At 66.0% G+C, this 17,242-nt stretch overlaps 2 protein-coding genes across 3 annotated transcripts; one reads left to right on the top strand and one right to left on the bottom strand.

The window, feature by feature from the left end:
• Positions 1-487: 487 nt before the first annotated feature.
• TAF6 (TATA-box binding protein associated factor 6) lies at positions 488-10,126 on the bottom strand. 2 transcript variants are annotated; one of them, XM_048835034.2, is made up of 15 exons: positions 10,084-10,125; positions 9,192-9,372; positions 8,653-8,739; positions 7,814-7,967; positions 7,635-7,691; positions 6,994-7,113; positions 4,302-4,444; positions 4,106-4,183; positions 3,743-3,844; positions 3,397-3,579; positions 3,011-3,085; positions 2,748-2,873; positions 2,331-2,504; positions 1,753-1,950; positions 488-1,222 (listed from the first exon to the last, which is right to left on the bottom strand). In XM_048835034.2, exons 2-15 carry the CDS (start codon positions 9,345-9,347, stop codon positions 836-838), a joined length of 2,040 nt encoding a protein of 679 aa, XP_048690991.1. In that variant the 5' UTR covers positions 9,348-9,372; positions 10,084-10,125; the 3' UTR covers positions 488-835. The 2 variants fall into 2 exon arrangements, with proteins under 2 accessions (XP_048690991.1, XP_074980187.1); XM_075124086.1 differs by lacking the exon at positions 1,753-1,950 and having other exon boundaries at positions 10,084-10,126.
• Positions 10,127-10,746: 620 nt separating this feature from the next.
• CNPY4 (canopy FGF signaling regulator 4) lies at positions 10,747-15,213 on the top strand. Its single transcript, XM_048835060.2, has 6 exons — positions 10,747-10,903; positions 11,305-11,431; positions 11,977-12,073; positions 12,279-12,401; positions 14,125-14,242; positions 14,835-15,213. The coding sequence occupies exons 1-6, from the start codon at positions 10,801-10,803 to the stop codon at positions 14,960-14,962; spliced, it is 696 nt and encodes a 231-aa protein (XP_048691017.2). The 5' UTR covers positions 10,747-10,800; the 3' UTR covers positions 14,963-15,213.
• Positions 15,214-17,242: the final 2,029 nt, after the last annotated feature.

Raw genomic sequence — 17,242 nt, 5'->3', positions numbered from 1 at the left:
GAAGCTCCTGCCTCATGGTGATGGCAGAGGGACCCCCAACAGGGGAGATCTGGGGGGCAGGGCAGGGCTGAGCAGCCTGGGGGGAAGCTCTCCCCAACCACCTCCATTCCCAGCCCCCTACCTTCAGCCCCAGCGCTCAGCTCCCCTGCGACGGGCACTGACCCCTGCCTGGCTCCGCGACACCGGATCCGCGTGAGGGGGCAGAGCACGTGTGCCCAGCCCTGCCCCACTGCAGCACTGGGCCACTACCTGGCTGTGCCCCACGACCCCAGGGCTGCGAGGGAGAGGGCAGAGCAGAACTCCTGGGTTCCCTGGAGGGAGAGAAAGGCCCCATGCGAGCAGGGGGGTGGGGGGGCCAGGACTCCTGGGTTTCCTGGAGGCAGAGAAAGGGCCCGTGCGAGCGGGGGGGTGGGAGGGGGGCCAGGACTCCTGGGTTCCCTGGAGGCAGAGAAAGGGCCCGTGGGAGTGGGGGCGACGCCAGCAGAGATGAGGGCAGAGCTGGTTTATTGGGAGTTCACGGGTTTATACCGCGGTATTTACAGCTATGTACACGGGGGGCAGCCCCCTTTTCACCCCCCCACTCCACCCCAGCCAGGTCCTGCAGGTGAGTGCTGCTCTGTTAGCCTCTTGCGCCCCCCGCTGGCCTTTGCTGCTGCTGCAGCTGCCCCACATGCCACAGGGGGGCTGGGGTCAGATCCCCCCACACACCACTGACTCCAGGCCCGGGGCCACCATGGCCGCGGGGGTGTCCCTGTGGGTGGGGCCAGCTGCTGAGACTCTGCCCCACCCCACCAGCCCTGCCCAAAGGGGCGGAGCCATGGCAGGGCCGGCGAGGTCACTGGGAGGGCTGAGGCGACCCGGCCACGCCCCCCTGCGCCCCATTGGCCTTGCCGAAGGGGCTGGGGGTGCCGGGCGGGGCTTGGGGGCTGTCACCGGGCTCCTGCTTGATGGTGGAGGTGCCAATGGGGGGCGCCAGGCCGGGCAGCGCCAGCCCTGGTGGGGCTGAGGGGGAGAGCTGGGTCCCAGGGGCCCCTCCGGCTTTGCCCCCCTCACCCGGGGGCGGCAGCGAGACCACGATGTACTTCTGCAGGCTGCCCGTCACCGTGGCGCTGGGCGCCGTCTGGGCCGTGGAGACCAGCTTCACCACGGGCTGCACCCCGGCCGCCGTGGTGCTGATGGGGGAGCTGGCCGTGCCCAGGGGGCTGCTGCTGAAGGTGATCACCTGCGAACGACAGGCACGGGGGTCAGCGGCCCCCCAAGCACCCCTGCCGGGGGGGACAGGCCCACGGGGAAGCTGGGGTCCCTGAGGCCCACCGGTCCCCCCACGCCAGCCTGCCCCCCAGGACCCGCCCAGGGCAGCGTGGGGGAGCCCCACCCTCCCCCACACTGCCCAGGCCAATCCACCCCGATGGCAGCATTGGGGAGCCTCCCCTCCCCCCATGCCAGCCTACCCCCCCAGGGCGGCTGATCCTGATAGGCGGGACACCAGGCAGCTCCAAGAGGGGGGATCTGGAGGGGAGGATGCGGGGGCCGAGGAGCAGCGCAGGCTGGGCAGGCAGCTCCCCGGCGACCCTGCTTGACACCCCGGCTAAGGGCAGGAGCCTGCCAGCCCCCGGCAGCGGGGAGCCTGGGGGGCGTGGCTGCAGTGGCAGAGCCGGGCTGCGGAGAGGGGAAACCGAGGCAGGGGTGGCGCAGGGCCGCGGCTGGCCATGGCGCTGGAGCAGAGACGTCGTGCCCCCCTCAGCCCCCTACCTGCTGGGAGGTGCTGCTGCCGGAGGCGGAGGACATGACAATGTACTTGGTGGGGGGCGGGGAGGGCTGGGTGGGGGTGGAGGGGCGGCCGGACACCAGGGTCTGCACGGGCAGCGTGATGGAGCTGGGCACTTTGATGATGCTCGGGGCCCGCGGGGGGCCCTGGGGGGCCTGCGACAGGGTCAGCGTCGGGCGGGGCTGCCGGGGGGAGACGGACAGACACAATCAGACAAACCCACCCCAGCACCCCCCCACCTCCCAATACGGGGCTCAGCCCCACAGCCTTCTCCCTGGCAGTGGCCAAGGGAACCCCCCTCCTTCTGCCCCACCACAAACCCACGGGCCTCCCCGCCACAGACTCTCAGGAACCTGCCCCTCCTAGGTCCCTCCCCACTGACCTCTGTCCCCTTCACCTGGATGCCCACCCCAGAATCAGCTCCCTGCCCCCCAGTGACATCCTCTGCCCCCAGACTCACGGTTCCAGCCCCCAGGCAGCTGCCCGTTCTCCCCAGAGCCAGGTACCCACCCCCAGAGCCGGCCAGCTGCCCGCCCCCTCCCAGAGCCAGCTGCCCCCGTACCTGCGTGATGGTGAGGGTGGTGCGGTTGACCTGCTGGGCCTGCATGGCCGCCTGGGCCCGGGCTTTCACCACGTGGGTGCAGAGCAGGGAGCCCAGGGAGCCGTAGTCGGCCTTGTACGAGTCCTGGTTGTCGGGCGGCGGGCGGACCTTGGCCAGCACCGGGGCGCAGTGCTTCTGCGGGGCAGGCAGAGGGCAGAGGTGAGCGGGAACCGGCAGGCCGAGGGAGAGCGGCAGGGAAGGAGATGTGGAGTGGGAGGGGCCCAGGAGAAAGGGGCGGAGCCTCAAGGACTGGGCGGGGCCAGAGAGAAAGGAGCCAACCCAGGAAGTAGGAGGGGCCCCAGGGAAGCTGAGAGCAGGAGGGGAGCTAAGTTGCAGCCCCAAATGCGGCAGGCCAGGCCCCCCATCCCCAGCACTCACCAGCAGCAGACTCTGGACGTGGTCGGCCCCGATCTTATCGATGTTGCTGACAACCGGCCCCTCCACGATGCCGCGCACCCGCTCGCCCTCCACCTGCAGCCGCGGCAGGATCAGGGTCTTGATCACCTGGGGAGAGGAGCTGTCAGCTGGGAGGCCACCCCCCACCCTACCCCCACGCCTCCCAGCATGCCCCAGGCTCCATCCCCCACCCCCAACAGGCCCCAGGGCCCCCCTCCCCCTCGCGTGCCCGGGGTCTCACTCACGTCGTGGCCCAGCTCGGCCAGCCCCGCGATGGAGCCGTACCGCGTGGTCCAGGGCGTCTTCTCGTCCACCCAGCTCTGCAGGGACAAAGGCGGGGTGAGTCCTGCGCCCCCAGGCCCCGCCCCCTCTTTCCAAGCCCCACCCCCCCTTCCCAAAGGGCCTGGGGATGCAGGCGTGGATGTTGGTGGCACGAGGCCCCGCCCCCTGCCCAGGCCCCACCCCCACCTTGGTGATGCAGGACTGGATGGTGGTGGTGCTAGGCCCCGCCCCCTCTCCCCAAGCCACGCCCCTCTCCCCAGGCCCCGCCCCACCTTGGTGAAGGTCTTGGTGATACAAGACTGGATGGTGGTGGTGGTGGTGCTAGGCCCCGCCCCAGGCCCCGCCCCACCTTGGTGAAGGTCTTGGTGATGCGGGACTGGATGTTGTTGGTGGTGGTGCTGAAGTTCTTGCAGATCTGGGCGATGAGGCGGGCGGCGAAGTCCCGCAGGGCCCAGTGATTATCCACGTCCGGCCGCAGGCAGAGCTGCCGGCTCACGATACAGGTCATCACTGCTGGGATCAGCTCGTGCAGCTGGGGGGTGGGGGGCAGTGGGATAGGGGTTAGCCGCCATCCGCCTGGCCAGGACCCAGACCCTCCCTCCCCATGCCCAACAGGGCTCGCCGAGGGAAGAGAACCCAGGAGTCCTGGCTCCCAGCCCCGCCCCCCTTAGAGCCGAGCCAGGGCGGCCACTCACGTATTTCTCCAGGTACAGGGTGGGGTTGTCCATCAGCGCCTTCACCATCCGCATCAAGTAGATGAGCAGCGCCAGGTTATTCTGCACCACGTTCACACGCACCTGGGGGGAGACCTGGTCAGGGGTACGGAGCTGGGGGGCTTGCCCACCCCCACACCGGGCCCCCCAGCCTACAGGGGACAGATGGGTCAGGGGTCACAGCCTGGGAGCTCAGCCCACCCCCACACGGGGCCCCCCAGCCTACAGGGCAGACACGGGCCAGGGGTCACAGCCTGGGGGGCTCAGCCCAGCGCCCCACAGGCCCCCCCAGCCTAGAGGGGACAGACGGGGGTCAGGGATCACACCCGGGGGGCTCAGCCTTACCCCTTCGGAGATGAAGGTACTGAAGCGCGGTAACATCTGGTAGAGTCCGGGGTCGGTGGCAATGCTCTGCAGGGCCTCCTGGGGGTGGGGCAGAGAGAGAGTGGCCCGTCAGCGCTGGGGGGTCTGGGGCAGGGGCCCTGTGCGCACAGGGGAAGGGCACACGCAGGCCCGGGGGGAGTATGCGGGGGGCACTCACGGCTCTCTTGGCCTCGCAGGACCCCACGCAGGCCTCCGTGATCTCCTTGTAATAAAGCTGCTGCTCCACAGACAGCTCGTGGATGCTTCGCCGTTTCAGCTTCAGCGGGGCCCCCTCCAGCACGGGGGCCTTCTTCTCCTTCCCTGGGGGGCACAGTGTGAGCAAAGCCCCGTCTCCTCCCGCTAACCCTGCCCCCTCCAGCACAGGGGCCTTCTTCTCCTTCCCTGGGGGGCACAGTGTGAGCAAAGCCCCGTCTCCTCCCGCTAACCCTGCCCCCTCCAGCACAGGGGCCTTCTTCTCCTTCCCTGGGGGGCACAGTGTGAGCAGAGCCCCGTCTCCTCCCGCTAACCCTGCCCCCTCCAGCACAGGGGCCTTCTTCTCCTTCCCTGGGGGGCACAGTGTGAGCAGAGCCCCGTCTCCTCCCGCTAACCCTGCCCCCTCCAGCACGGGGGCCTTCTTCTCCTTCCCTGGGGGGCACAGTGTGAGCAGAGCCCCGTCTCCTCCCGCTAACCCTGCCCCCTCCAGCACGGGGGGGGGGCCTTCTTCTCCTTCCCTGGGGGGCACAGTGTGAGCAAAGCCCCGTCTCCTCCCGCTAACCCTGCCCCCTCCAGCACGGGGGCCTTCTTCTCCTTCCCTGGGGGGCACAGTGTGAGCAGAGCCCCGTCTCCTCCCGCTAACCCTGCCCCCTCCAGCACGGGGGGGGGCCTTCTTCTCCTTCCCTGGGGGGCACAGTGTGAGCAGAGCCCCGTCTCCTCCCGCTAACCCTGCCCCCTCCAGCACGGGGGGGGGCCTTCTTCTCCTTCGCTGGGGGGCACAGTGTGAGCATAGCCCCGTCTCCTCCCGCTAACCCTGCCCCCTCCAGCACAGGGGCCTTCTTCTCCTTCCCTGGGGGGCACAGTGTGAGCAGAGCCCCGTCTCCTCCCGCTAACCCTGCCCCCTCCAGCACGGGGGGGGGGCCTTCTTCTCCTTCCCTGGGGGGCACAGTGTGAGCAGAGCCCCGTCCCCTCCCACTAGCCCTGCCCCCTCCAGCACGGGGGCCTTCTTCTCCTTCCCTGGGGGGCACAGTGTGAGCAGAGCCCCGTCTCCTCCTGCTAGCCCCACCCCCTCCAGCTCGGGGGCCTTCTTCTCCTTCCCTGGGGGGCACAGTGTGAGCAGAGCCCCGTCTCCTCCCGCTAACCCTGCCCCCTCCAGCACGGGGGCCTTCTTCTCCTTCCCTGGGGGGCACAGTGTGAGCAGAGCCCCGTCTCCTCCCGCTAACCCTGCCCCCTCCAGCACAGGGGCCTTCTTCTCCTTCCCTGGGGGGCACAGTGTGAGCAGAGCCCCGTCTCCTCCCGCTAACCCTGCCCCCTCCAGCACGGGGGCCTTCTTCTCCTTCCCTGGGGGGCACAGTGTGAGCAGAGCCCCGTCTCCTCCCGCTAACCCTGCCCCCTCCAGCACGGGGGCCTTCTTCTCCTTCCCTGGGGGGCACAGTGTGAGCAGAGCCCCGTCTCCTCCTGCTAGCCCTGCCCCCTCCAGCACGGGGGCCTTCTTCTCCTTCCCTGGGGGGCACAGTGTGAGCAAAGCCCCGTCTCCTCCCACTAACCCTGCCCCCTCCAGCACGGGGGGGGGCCTTCTTCTCCTTCCCTGGGGGGCACAGTGTGAGCAAAGCCCCGTCTCCTCCCGCTAACCCTGCCCCCTCCAGCACAGGGGCCTTCTTCTCCTTCCCTGGGGGGCACAGTGTGAGCAGAGCCTCGCCCCCTCCCGCTAACCCTGCCCCCTCCAGCTCGGGGGGGGGCCTTCTTCTCCTTCCCTGGGGGGCACAGTGTGAGCAGAGCCCCGTCTCCTCCCGCTAACCCTGCCCCCTCCAGCACAGGGGCCTTCTTCTCCTTCCCTGGGGGGCACAGTGTGAGCAGAGCCCCGTCTCCTCCCGCTAACCCTGCCCCCTCCAGCACAGGGGCCTTCTTCTCCTTCCCTGGGGGGCACAGTGTGAGCAGAGCCCCGTCTCCTCCCGCTAACCCTGCCCCCTCCAGCACGGGGGGGGGCCTTCTTCTCCTTCCCTGGGGGGCACAGTGTGAGCAGAGCCCCGTCTCCTCCCGCTAACCCTGCCCCCTCCAGCACGGGGGGGGGCCTTCTTCTCCTTCCCTGGGGGGCACAGTGTGAGCAGAGCCCCGTCTCCTCCCGCTAACCCTGCCCCCTCCAGCACGGGGGGGGGCCTTCTTCTCCTTCCCTGGGGGGCACAGTGTGAGCAGAGCCCCGTCCCCTCCCGCTAGCCCCACCCCCTCCAGCATGGGGGCCTTCTTCTCCTTCCCTGGGGGGCACAGTGTGAGCAGAGGCCCGCCCCCTCCCGCTAACCCTGCCCCCTCCAGCTCGGGGGCCTTCTTCTCCTTCCCTGGGGGGCACAGTGTGAGCAGAGGCCCGCCCCCTCCCGCTAACCCTGCCCCCTCCAGCTCGGGGGCCTTCTTCTCCTTCCCTGGGGGGCACAGTGTGAGCAGAGCCCCGCCCCCCGCTAGCCCCGCCCCCTCCGGCATGGGGTCCTTCTCCTTCCCTGGGGTAGCAGGGGACATTAGACAGGGTAGAGTCACTCCCCCACTAACAGCCGCCCTCCAGCTCCCACCCTTCCCTCCCCTGCTAACACAGCTCTGCCTCCTGCCTCCGCTCCCCGCCCAGGCCCCTGGGAGCCCCTCCCTCTCCTGGCCCTGCTGCCCCCCCCCACCTTTGCCATCCGGGGCGGCTGCGCTCTGCCCTTTGCCCTTCAGGGCACCGTTCTCCTCCTGCCCGGGCTTCGTGGATTTCAGCGGCTCCGTGGCCTCCGCTTTCTGCTGCTCTTTGGGGGCTGGAGAGAGACGCGGAGCAGGGTCACGAGCCAGCCCCTCACGTGTGCGGCTATTCATACAGGGGCCCCTCACCCGGTGCAGAGATGCAGCCACCTCTGGGGCAGGGTGGCTGGTTTCCCAGGGGCCCCTCGCCCGGCACGGACATGCAGCCACCTCTGGGGTGGAGCGGCTGGTGACACAGGGACCCCGCACCTGGCGCTGAGATGCAGCCACCTCTGGGGCGGGGCAGCTGGTGACACAGGGGCCCCTCGCCTGGCGCTGAGATGCAGCCACCTCTGGGGCGGGACACAGGGCTCCACCAAGGGCATTTCTCTGTTGGGAACATGCTAACTTTTGAACGGCCCGTTGGATCAATCCCTGAATTCTGGAGAGCATCGCGGGCATCACCCAGAAATGTTCGTCAGTCGCGTTGCTTAGCGACCAGGTCAAGTGCCCAGACAGAACAGAAGCAGGAGGGTCCGGTTCCCTGTGGGGAACCAGAGCGGGGCACCGCGGCCAGACGCCTGGGACCGCGACTCACCTGGGGGCGGGTTCTCGGGGATGGCGGGCTGGGTGCCTTCGATGCTGAGCCAGTGAGCTGAAAGGAAGCGGAGAGGGGAGTGAGAGCTGGCACGGAGGGGACCCCCACCCTCGTGCCCTGCATCTTCCCTTCCTTGGCACGCCAGCCCCCCCGAAGACCTCCCCCCGCGGCGCCCCCACCTTTGAGGCAGACGTCCAGCGGGACGCGGGGCAGGGGCGTGTTAATGATGTCGCTCAGATCCACTTCCTTCTCCTCGTAGAAGTACAGCTCCCGCCCGCCCCCGCTGGCGTAGCGGAAGGGGATGAACTCCTGGGCGTGGAAGCCGTACAGCGGCTGCGGGGGAGAGGGAGACGCGGCTCGGAGAAGCGTTCGCGGTGCTGCCACGGACCAGCCTGCCGAAGGATGAAACCTCGGCCCACTCCTCTGCCTTCAGGCCAGGACAGGGTATTGGCTGGGGGCCCAGGAGGTCCCCCCTGCGGAGTCCCCGTGTCTGTGTAAGCCCTCAGGCCGCACCCTGCCCCTGACATTACGCATGGCCTGGCTCCGTGGTCTTATGCACTGACTGGGACGGCCCCTGGTACGATACACACCAGGCCCATCAGAGGGGGGATCGCCAGCCGCCTCCAGGCACCAAGCCCCATACTCAGGAACAGACGTATCTGTGCCGGAAATTAACTCCTGACACATCACACGCGTCTCGCCACAGCAACCGGCAGGCTGCCGGCCGTTGGGAGGGACCCCCCCAAGCTCATGGGCTCCTCTGCTCTAGGAATTGGGGGGCCCCCCCGCATAGTCCACCCTCCCCAAGCGTGTGCCCCCACTCAGAAACACCCTGAGCTGCAGAACCACCCCCCAAAGGCAAGAGACAGCCAGTCCTTAGAGCAAGGGGCCCCCTAGCATGGAGCCCAACCAGCCCACGGGGCCCAGCTTACACCCCGGCCCCTGGGCACAACGTCCCTGCCCCACCAGCACCTCAGCAGCAGGGGCTGGAGCAGGGGGTCCCCCCGCGCCCCATTACCTCCACGTTCTTCAGTTTCAAGGCATAGTCCACGTCCCCCGTGGTCAGCTTCCGGCGCTTGCCCATGTGCATGAACTTCAGGGCATCCTGTGGGGAGATGGGGGGGGGTCTCTGCGTCACGTGGGGCGCAGGGCTACCACATCAGGGGGCGGCCCCTCTTCGCCCCAAGGGACTCTGGGAAGGCCAGGGTGGGAGCAGAGCGGGGGGGGAGGAGGGCAGGGTCTGCCGGAGGCATTGAGTGTTTGGGGGCTGGGGTTCTCCTTGGGCCAGGATGGGGCCGCGCCGTGGGGGATTTTCCCTGGGGGCGGGCGTAGGTACGGACAGCGTGTGTGCGAGGGAGGGAGGGCGGGGGGTCCTGCCCACCCCCGGGTGCTCTCTTTACGCCAGTGGCTGGGTGGGGGGAGGGCGAGGGCGAGGGCATCCCCCAGAGCGGGTGGCGGGATGGGCTGGCGCCCGGGGCGGGGAAGGGGGGGTTGTGTTGTGAAGCCCCCCCCCCCGGGGGCAGAGGACGGGTGTGGGGGCGGCGCGGGCCCCCGTACCTGGGCGATCTCCTTGATGCGGTAGCTGACCTCGTCGGCCAGCAGCTGGCAGGTCTCCTCGGGCACCTGGGCGATGCCCATGGCCTCCGCCATCACCTTCATGGACTCGGCCGGCAGCAGCGTGTGGCTCAGCTTCGGCTTCTTCTCCTCCGCCATCCTCCCGCCCCGGCCCCGCCGCCACCTGGGGGGGGGCGGGTGAGACATCGGGGGGGGCGGCACCGGGGGGGGGGAGCCGGGCGGGGCCGCGTCTCCCCTCGCCCCCGGAGCCGGCAGAGACCCCCAGCGCCAGGCCCCGAGCCAGGGGCCCCCGGCTCCTGCCCCCCCCGGCCTCAGCCTCCCCCGGCCTCAGCCTCCCCCCAGCTCCCCCCCCGGCTCCTGCCTCCCCCCCCGGCCTCAGGCTCCCCCTCCCCCCGGCTCCTGCCTCCCCCCCCCCGGCCTCAGCCTCCCCCTCCCCCCGGCTCCTGCCTCCCCCGGCCTCAGCCTCCCCCCAGCTCCCCCCCCGGCCTCAGGCTCCCCCCCCGGCCTCAGCCTCCCCCTCCCCCCGGCTCCTGCCCCCCCCCGGCCTCTGCCTCCCCCTCCCCCCGGCCTCAGCCTCCCCCTCCCCCCGGCTCCTGCCCCCCCCGGCCTCAGCCTCCCCCCCCCGGCTCCTGCCCCCCCCGACTCTCCCCCAGGCCTCCTCCTCCTCCCCCTCCCCCCGGCTCCTGACCCCCCCGGGCCTCCTCCTCCCCCGGCCTCAGCCTCCCCCCAGCTCCCCCCCCGGCTCCTGCCCCCCCCCGGCCTCAGCCTCCCCCCCCCCGGCTCCTGCCCCCCCCGACTCTCCCCCAGGCCTCCTCCCCCTCCCCCCAGCTCCTGCCCCCACGGGCCTCCCCCCCGGCCTCGGCCTCCCCCCCACCTCTCACTCCCGCTCCCCGCTCTCCTCCTCGTCCGCCGCCATCTTGCTCCCGCCCCGCCTCCTCCCGGTCCTGGCAGATGCACACTGCCCGCCCCTCGCCCTCGCCCTGGGACACCCCGCGCGGTCCCCGCTCACAGCGCGGGGCCCTGATCCTCTTCGCCCCGATTCTCCGCCCTGATCCTCGCCGCTGCTCGTCCCTCGAGCCCGCGCCCCGCCTGCCCCTCACTACAACCCTGCCAGGACCCGAGCCCCGGGGTAGGGGAGGGTCCAGCGTGGGACACCGACCGGCGGCTAGGCAGGGCAATGCGCAAGCGCGGGATGGGCGAAAGACTGCAATGCGCATGCGTGGTCCCTGAGGGCCGGGACTGCGCCTGCGTACTGCGCGCGGATTCATTCTACCGAGCATGCGCAACATTGTGCTGAGGGAACGTTATATTATGCATGCGCTTTACTACGCATGCGCCGTTAGTTTTCTCCCCTCGCCTTTGGCTCACGATGCGCATGCGTAGTCCCGCTCCTTTCGTTTAACCTGGCGGTGCGACAGTGCTTTTCCCAGCCCCGCCCCCCTCTGTTGCGCATGCGCCTCGTTCCTCCCGACGGCTGCGTCTACGCGCATGCGCCGGCCGTCCCAGCGAGGCCCTGACTGCGCATGCTCGGTGCCAGCTCCCCCTTAAAGGGCCAGCGCCGCTATTTCCTTCCCAGGGCGGGGGCGCAGCCATGTGGCTCCCCCTGCTGGGGCTGCTGCTGCTCGGGGCGCCGGGGCGGGGGGCGGGGCAGGAGGCGCAGGAGGGGGACGAGAGGCGGCCCACCCCCTGCGAAGGTAACCTGGGGGGAGGGGCTCTTAAAGGGGCCACGCGCCCTGTCTGGGGCTGTAGGGCCCGGTCTATATGGGGCTATAGGGACTAGCGGCCAGGCCTGGCCAGCGAATCAGGAGCAGGCTGGCTTTGTGCACAGAGATGAGCTCTCCCTAGATATCCGTATGGTCCGTATGGGGCTATATGGACTAGGGAGGGGCTGCAAGGCCCAGGCAAGGGGAGGGGGCACAGGGCCTGGCTGGGTCCGGGGTGGGTGGGAGAGGTGCCCAGGCTGTCCCTATGGGGCTATAGGGACCAGGGATGGGGGGACAGCCTCAGTGGGGGGGTATGGGGCCATGGACGGGGGGGGGCATACGGGCCAGGCGGCTGGCTGATGACTCCCCCCCCCCCCCCCCCCCCCCGGCAGTCTGCAAGTACCTGAGCCTGGAGTTGCAGGAGACCCTGGCGCAGAGCGGCCGCTCCAAGGAGGTGCTGGAGCTGGGGCAGGTGCTGGACTCGGGCAAGCGGAAGAGACGCATCCAGTACAACACCTCGTAAGCGGGGGGGGACTGGGGTCCCGGATGCCGAGAGTGAATTGACCCCCCCCCCAGGGCCCCGAGCGCTCGGCAGACCCGGGCCCGTGGCATGTCGTGACGCCCAGAAACCCGGTTTCCCTGTCACCCGAACCCCAGAATTGTCTTTTTCTGCCCACATCCAAAAGCAAATCTCTCTCTCTTTTTTTTTTTTTTTTTAACCAAACGTCGGAAATTTCCATCCAAAATGGTTCCGTTTCGGGGGGTTGGTTCGTTTGTTTATTTATTTATTTTGGACCAAAACCAGGAAAATTTCACCCTTTCCACAAAACTGGTTTGTTTGGGGCGATTTACTCCAGGCAAAAGATGCTCCCTGCCGGGATCCGGGCCCCGATCCAGCCGGGATCTGGACCCAGACCCGGACCCCGATTCTGGCTTCAGTCAGACCCGCTGCGGTGGGGTTTTAAACTCAAACCTGACCTCAGCTTTGCAGAGCAAAGCGCTGTGTGATGACCCCGATTCTGCCAGCCCCCCAACTCCTCACCGCCCCACTTCTGTCCGCCTAGGGAAACCCGACTGGCCGAGGCCCTAGAAACCGTGTGTGAGCGGTTCCTGCATTACAACGTCCATGCCGAGCGCCCAGGCAGCCTGCGGTATGCCAAGGTACGGCTGGGAGCCAGGACTCCTGGGTTCTCTCCCTGACTCGGGGAGGGGGGGCTGGTGGGTTAGAGCAGGGTGGGGCTAAGAGCCAGGACTCCTGGGTTCTCTCCCTGGCTCTGGGAGGGAATTGGGGTGTGGGGTCTGGTGGGTTTGAACAGAGGGAGGAGTTTGGCAGCCAGGACTCCTGGGTTCCCTTCTTTCCCTGCAGGGTCAGAGCCAGACGATGAATACCCTGAAGAACCTGGTGAACAAGGGGGTGAAGGTGGATCTGGGGATCCCCCTGGAGCTCTGGGATGAGCCATCCGTGGAGGTGACACAGCTGAAGCAGCAGGCGAGTGTGGGGGGTGATGAGTTGGGGGGTGGCGGGGAAAAGCCAGTGGGCTCTGCCCTGTGTGGGGTTGGGGATGGGTGGCAGAACACGGCGTCAGAACAAGAACTAGTGCCGGAAGCTGAAGCCAGACAAATTCCTGTGAGAAACGAGTGAGACAAGCCGGGGGAGGCCACGTCCGTTATTGGATCGATGGTGGGGGTGTGACGGGTTTGGCCACAGAGGTGCCCTTGGGACTGTCACCCGACGTGCTGAAATTACCTCGGAGCCCGTTTTCCCTGCCAGTTTGGGACTCCAGACCCCTGCCTTGTTGAGCCAGTCATGCCAGCCTGCTACAAACACGGACCCCGGGTCTGGTCCACGCCCCCAAAGCTGCAGGCTTAACTGAGTACCGCTTAAGAAGTGTTCCTGTCTCCAGCACCCAGACACCCAGCTCCCAATGGGACCCAAACCCCAAATCAATCCGTTTTACTCTGTATAAATCTTATATGGAGTAAATTCATAAACTGTCGGCCCTCTGTAACACTGATAGAGAGAGATGCACAGCTGTTTGCTGCCCCAGGTATTAATTACTTACCCTGGGTTAATTGATAAGCAAAAGTGATTTTATTAAGTATGAAAAGTAGGATTTAAGTGCTTCCAAGTAATAACAGACAGAACAGAGTAAGCGACCAAGCAAAATAAAACAAAAACACGCACGTCTAAGCCTAATACAGTAGGAAACGGATTACAGATAAAACCTCACCCTCCGAGATGCTCCAATAAGCTTCTTCGCAGACCGGCCTCCTTCCTCGTCTGGGCCCAAAGCTTCCCCCTGGTGCAGCCCTTGTTCCGGCTCAGGTGGTCACTAGGGGATTTCTCACGACCGGCCCCCTTTGTCCTGCTCCACCCCCTTCTATAGCTTTGGCACAGGGCGGGAATCTTTTGTCTCTCTGGGTCCCCAGCCCCCCATCTCAATGGCAAAGCCCCAGGTTTAAGGTGGATTCCAGCACCAGGGGACATGGTGACAGGTCCCGTGAGACCCCCAAGCCTCCGTTCTTCCTGGCCTGGCTCACAGGGAGGCCTGCCCGCAAACAGAGCCCTCTACAGCCAAGTGTCCTGGCCGACGGGCGCCATCCAGATTCCCAACCACCATTAACGGCCCACCCTTCGCATCAGTACCGTAGGACCCCGGAGTTATACTTCGTGCTTCTAGCTTCAGATACAAGAGTGATGCATTCACACAAACAGAAGGACCACACTCCGTAGCTCACAAGCTTTCTCATGATACCGCACAAGGGACCTTTTGCATGACGCATATTCCAGCGACATTATATTCACACTCATTAGCATATTTTCATAAAAGCATATGGAGTGCAGCATCACGGAGTGGGGGGTGACCAGCCCTCACAAGGCCGCTTCTCATGGGTGCATCCCAGGCTGGGGGGGGCGTCTCCCCCCACCCCCCATCTCTCTCACCCCTTGGGGCCGACAGGGTACTGACCACATTGAACGCTGCAAACAAACCGCAGCAGGCCCCAGATTGCTCCCAGTGCGGGTGAATCAGCCCTGGGCCCAGTTCTGCGGTGCGGGAGGGCGTCTCCTTCTCCTGGTGCGTCTCTGGGACACGCAGGCAACTGGTTTCCCCCCGGGGGCCGCAGGGGCCAGGGTCTCTGGGCTGTGCAGGCGGGGGGTTACTGGGCCCCTCTGACCTTCCGTCCCATGGCCGGGTCCCCTCTCCCTGCAGTGCGAGACGATGCTAGAGGAATTCGAGGCCGTGCTGGAGGACTGGTACTTCCACCACCAGGAGACGGCACTGGGAGCCTTCCTGTGCGAAGGGCACGTGCTGGCGGCTGGAGAGAGAGGTGTGTAAACCACCCCCCCAGCTCTGCCGGGGCCCCTCACTCCCGACCCGCAGCCCCTGCAAGCCCAGCCCTGGGCCCCCCAGCTCTGCCGGTGCCCCTCACTCCCAACTCATAGCCCCCTGCTAGCCCAGCCTTGCCCTCCCCAGCCCTGCCGGGGCCCTTCACTCCTGCTCCGCAGCCCCCTGCTACCCCAGCCCTGGGCCCCCCAGCTCTGCCGGAGCCCCTCACTCCCGATCCATAGCCCCCTGCTAGCCCAGCCTTGCCCCCCGCAGCTCTGCCGGGGCCCCTCACTCCCAACCCGCAGCCCCTGCTAGCCCAGCCCTTCCCCCCCACCAGCCCTGCCGGGGCCCCTCATTCCTGACCCGCAGCCCCTGCCAGCCCAGCCCCCCCAGCCCTGCCGGGACCCCTCACTCCTGCCCCACAGCCCCCTGCTAGCCCAGCCCTGGGCTCTCTGAACACACAGGCTATTTTTCTGTTCTGCCTCATCCCCTTCCCCCTGCTGTTGTGTTGGCTGCTGCCCCACCCCAGAGGCAGCTGCCTTTCCAGCCCAGGAGAGGCACCAGGCCTGTTAACTATTCTCTGCCCCCCACAGGGTGTCTGAGCGAGGTCTGGACAGGGAGGAAGGGTGACGAGGGAGCCCAGGAAGAGGAGGAGGAAGAGACGATGAAACAACCCAGCCCCCTCGCCAGGCATGCAGATCGTGACCCAGGGGAGCTCTGAGCAGGGGGGAGGGGGCGGGCGGGTTTGGCACATTCAGGGGGAGGGACTTTGACACCCCTGCTTGCCTTCTCCCCCCAGGGCCTGCAGGTCCCTGCTGGGGACTTGGGAAAGGTATGGATCTGCCTTTTCGGTGCCTTATGCACAGCGGCCTGGGGGGATGTGGAATTCCCCCCCCACACTGCCCCCGTTGTCATTCTGTCTATGTCTCTGTCTGTCCATCTCTGGTTTTTATACAGAAATCGCCGGCCACAGTGAAGTGGTTTTTTGTTGTCGTTGGCTGGTTCCCATGGGGGTCAGGAGGGCTGGGCTGGTCGGTGGGGAGCAGGAGGAGCTGGGCTGTGGGGGGCTTGGGTGGGCAGGAGGGAGATGGGCTGTAGGGGGGGCAGAAGAGGGGGTTGGGGGGAGCTGGGCTATAAGGGGGACAGGAGGGGCTTGGGGGTGTATGACCGGGGTCCTAGTGGGGAGCCAGCTGTGGTCACTCAATTAGGATAAACTGCAAAGACTGGGGCAGCCAAACCCCGTAAAGCTGGTGGATTTTTCCCATACTCCGATCTACCAAACCAGCATACAACAGCTTTCCTGAAAGCGATCCAGCCTCAGGCCCGCAGCCAGGTACCCGCGTCAAATACGGTGAAAATTTCTGTAAATCTTATTTCCTCCTATAAACGAAAATGTTCTGCCGATCCCAAAGGGTCGGGCACCTTCCCTCCCAGAAAGAACGGGGGGGGGCGTGTGGCACTTGAAAGAGACTAACACATTTGTTTGAGTGTAAGCTTGTTGCCGGCACCCAGTGCCGAGAGGCTAAACAACAGCTGGGGTTCGTTCGCTACCCGGTGTGCGTCACCCAATAATCACAACGGGGTGGAGACGCAGAAAAGTTTATTTTAAGCTGCAAAAAGGTACAGGGAGAATAAAATCTCAAATCCTGCACCCAGAGCAGGAAGTTACACAGGCTTTTATACATCCTTTCTTCAGCATACTTATCCAATAGCAAGCTGCCCTAAGTATCCATCTAGCCAGGCAATCCAGTTCCCTTGTTCTCTGTATCATTTGTTAAACTATACATAAAGCTGCTTTATTTAGCATTGTTTTTTTATATCTGCCCTGTTCGGCCTCCCTTAGTTTCAGGCAGTCTGACTCCGCAGCACATTGTTGCAGATTGTCACGGAGTCCCTGGGCGATGCTCTGGAACTGCTCCCCATGAAGCCAGTCAGGACTATGGGGCAGTCGCCTTTCTGTGAGCAGCCTGTCTTCAGGACACGCAGCTCACACAGCTTCCACCTTCCTGGGTCTGACCTCGGAGCATTCAGCATCCTCTGCCCCTCCGTGCGCTTCCCACAGCGAGTCCGCTCAGGCGGGGCTCCTGGGGAAGCCAGAGGGTCCTGCACCCCAACTTCGCAGTCAGACGTGACTCTCAGCCAGCCAGTAAAACAGAAGGTTTATTAGACGACAGGAACATGGTCTAAAACAGAGCTTGCAGGTGCAGAGAACGGGACCCCTCAGCTGGGTCCATTTTGGGGGGCAGTGAGCCAGACAACCACGTCTGCACTTCACTCCATGTCCCAGCCAGCCCCAAACTGAAAACCCCCTCCAGCCCCTCCTCCTCTGGGCTTTGTTCCTTTCCCGGGCCAGGTGGTCACCTGATTCCTTTGTTCTCCAACCCTTCAGCTCTCACCTTGCAGGGGGGGAAGGGCCCAGGCCATTAGTTGCCAGGAAACAGGGTGTCGGCCATTCTCTGTGTCCAGACTCCTGCACACACATGCCCTCTAGGGCTCTGCAATGATCATACACCCTTACTCCACCCCCTAGATACTTAAGAACTGCCTAGGGGAAACTGAGGCACCCCCACACTATTCAGAGGAAACATTAAGAACAGTCCCACTTCGTCACACAGATCCTCAGCATAACTGCTGCGAGTGCCTCCAGGCGGGAGCGGGGGCCAAGGACACTTGGGCCTAGTGCGAGGGGGCTTCATCGACACTCGTGGTTTTCCATCCCCTCGAGCTACCTAGTGGCCATGCCCCAGGGTCCCCAACAAGCTCTCCGGGGAAGCGGGCTGTGGCTCGGGAGAGCTCACGCTTTAATCAATGTGTTGGTCCCCCCCTGCCACGCGCCCCCCTTGTTCTTTTTGCGGATTCTGACTCACACGGCTGCTGCGCTCTCACCTCCCAGGTGAATGAATAGTCCGGACCTCACCCAAGTCCTCGCAACAGCCAATTCTTACGAAACGAACTAAGCTTTATTGAAGAAGAAAAGCGAGCAGAATAGATATACGTATAG

The sequence above is a fragment of the Caretta caretta genome, chromosome 28, assembly GCF_965140235.1.
Source record: "Caretta caretta isolate rCarCar2 chromosome 28, rCarCar1.hap1, whole genome shotgun sequence".
In the NCBI taxonomy this organism is placed as follows: Eukaryota; Metazoa; Chordata; order Testudines; family Cheloniidae; genus Caretta; species Caretta caretta.
The sequence above is the reverse complement of the archived record's forward strand: the minus strand, read 5'-3'. Positions and strand labels throughout refer to the sequence as shown.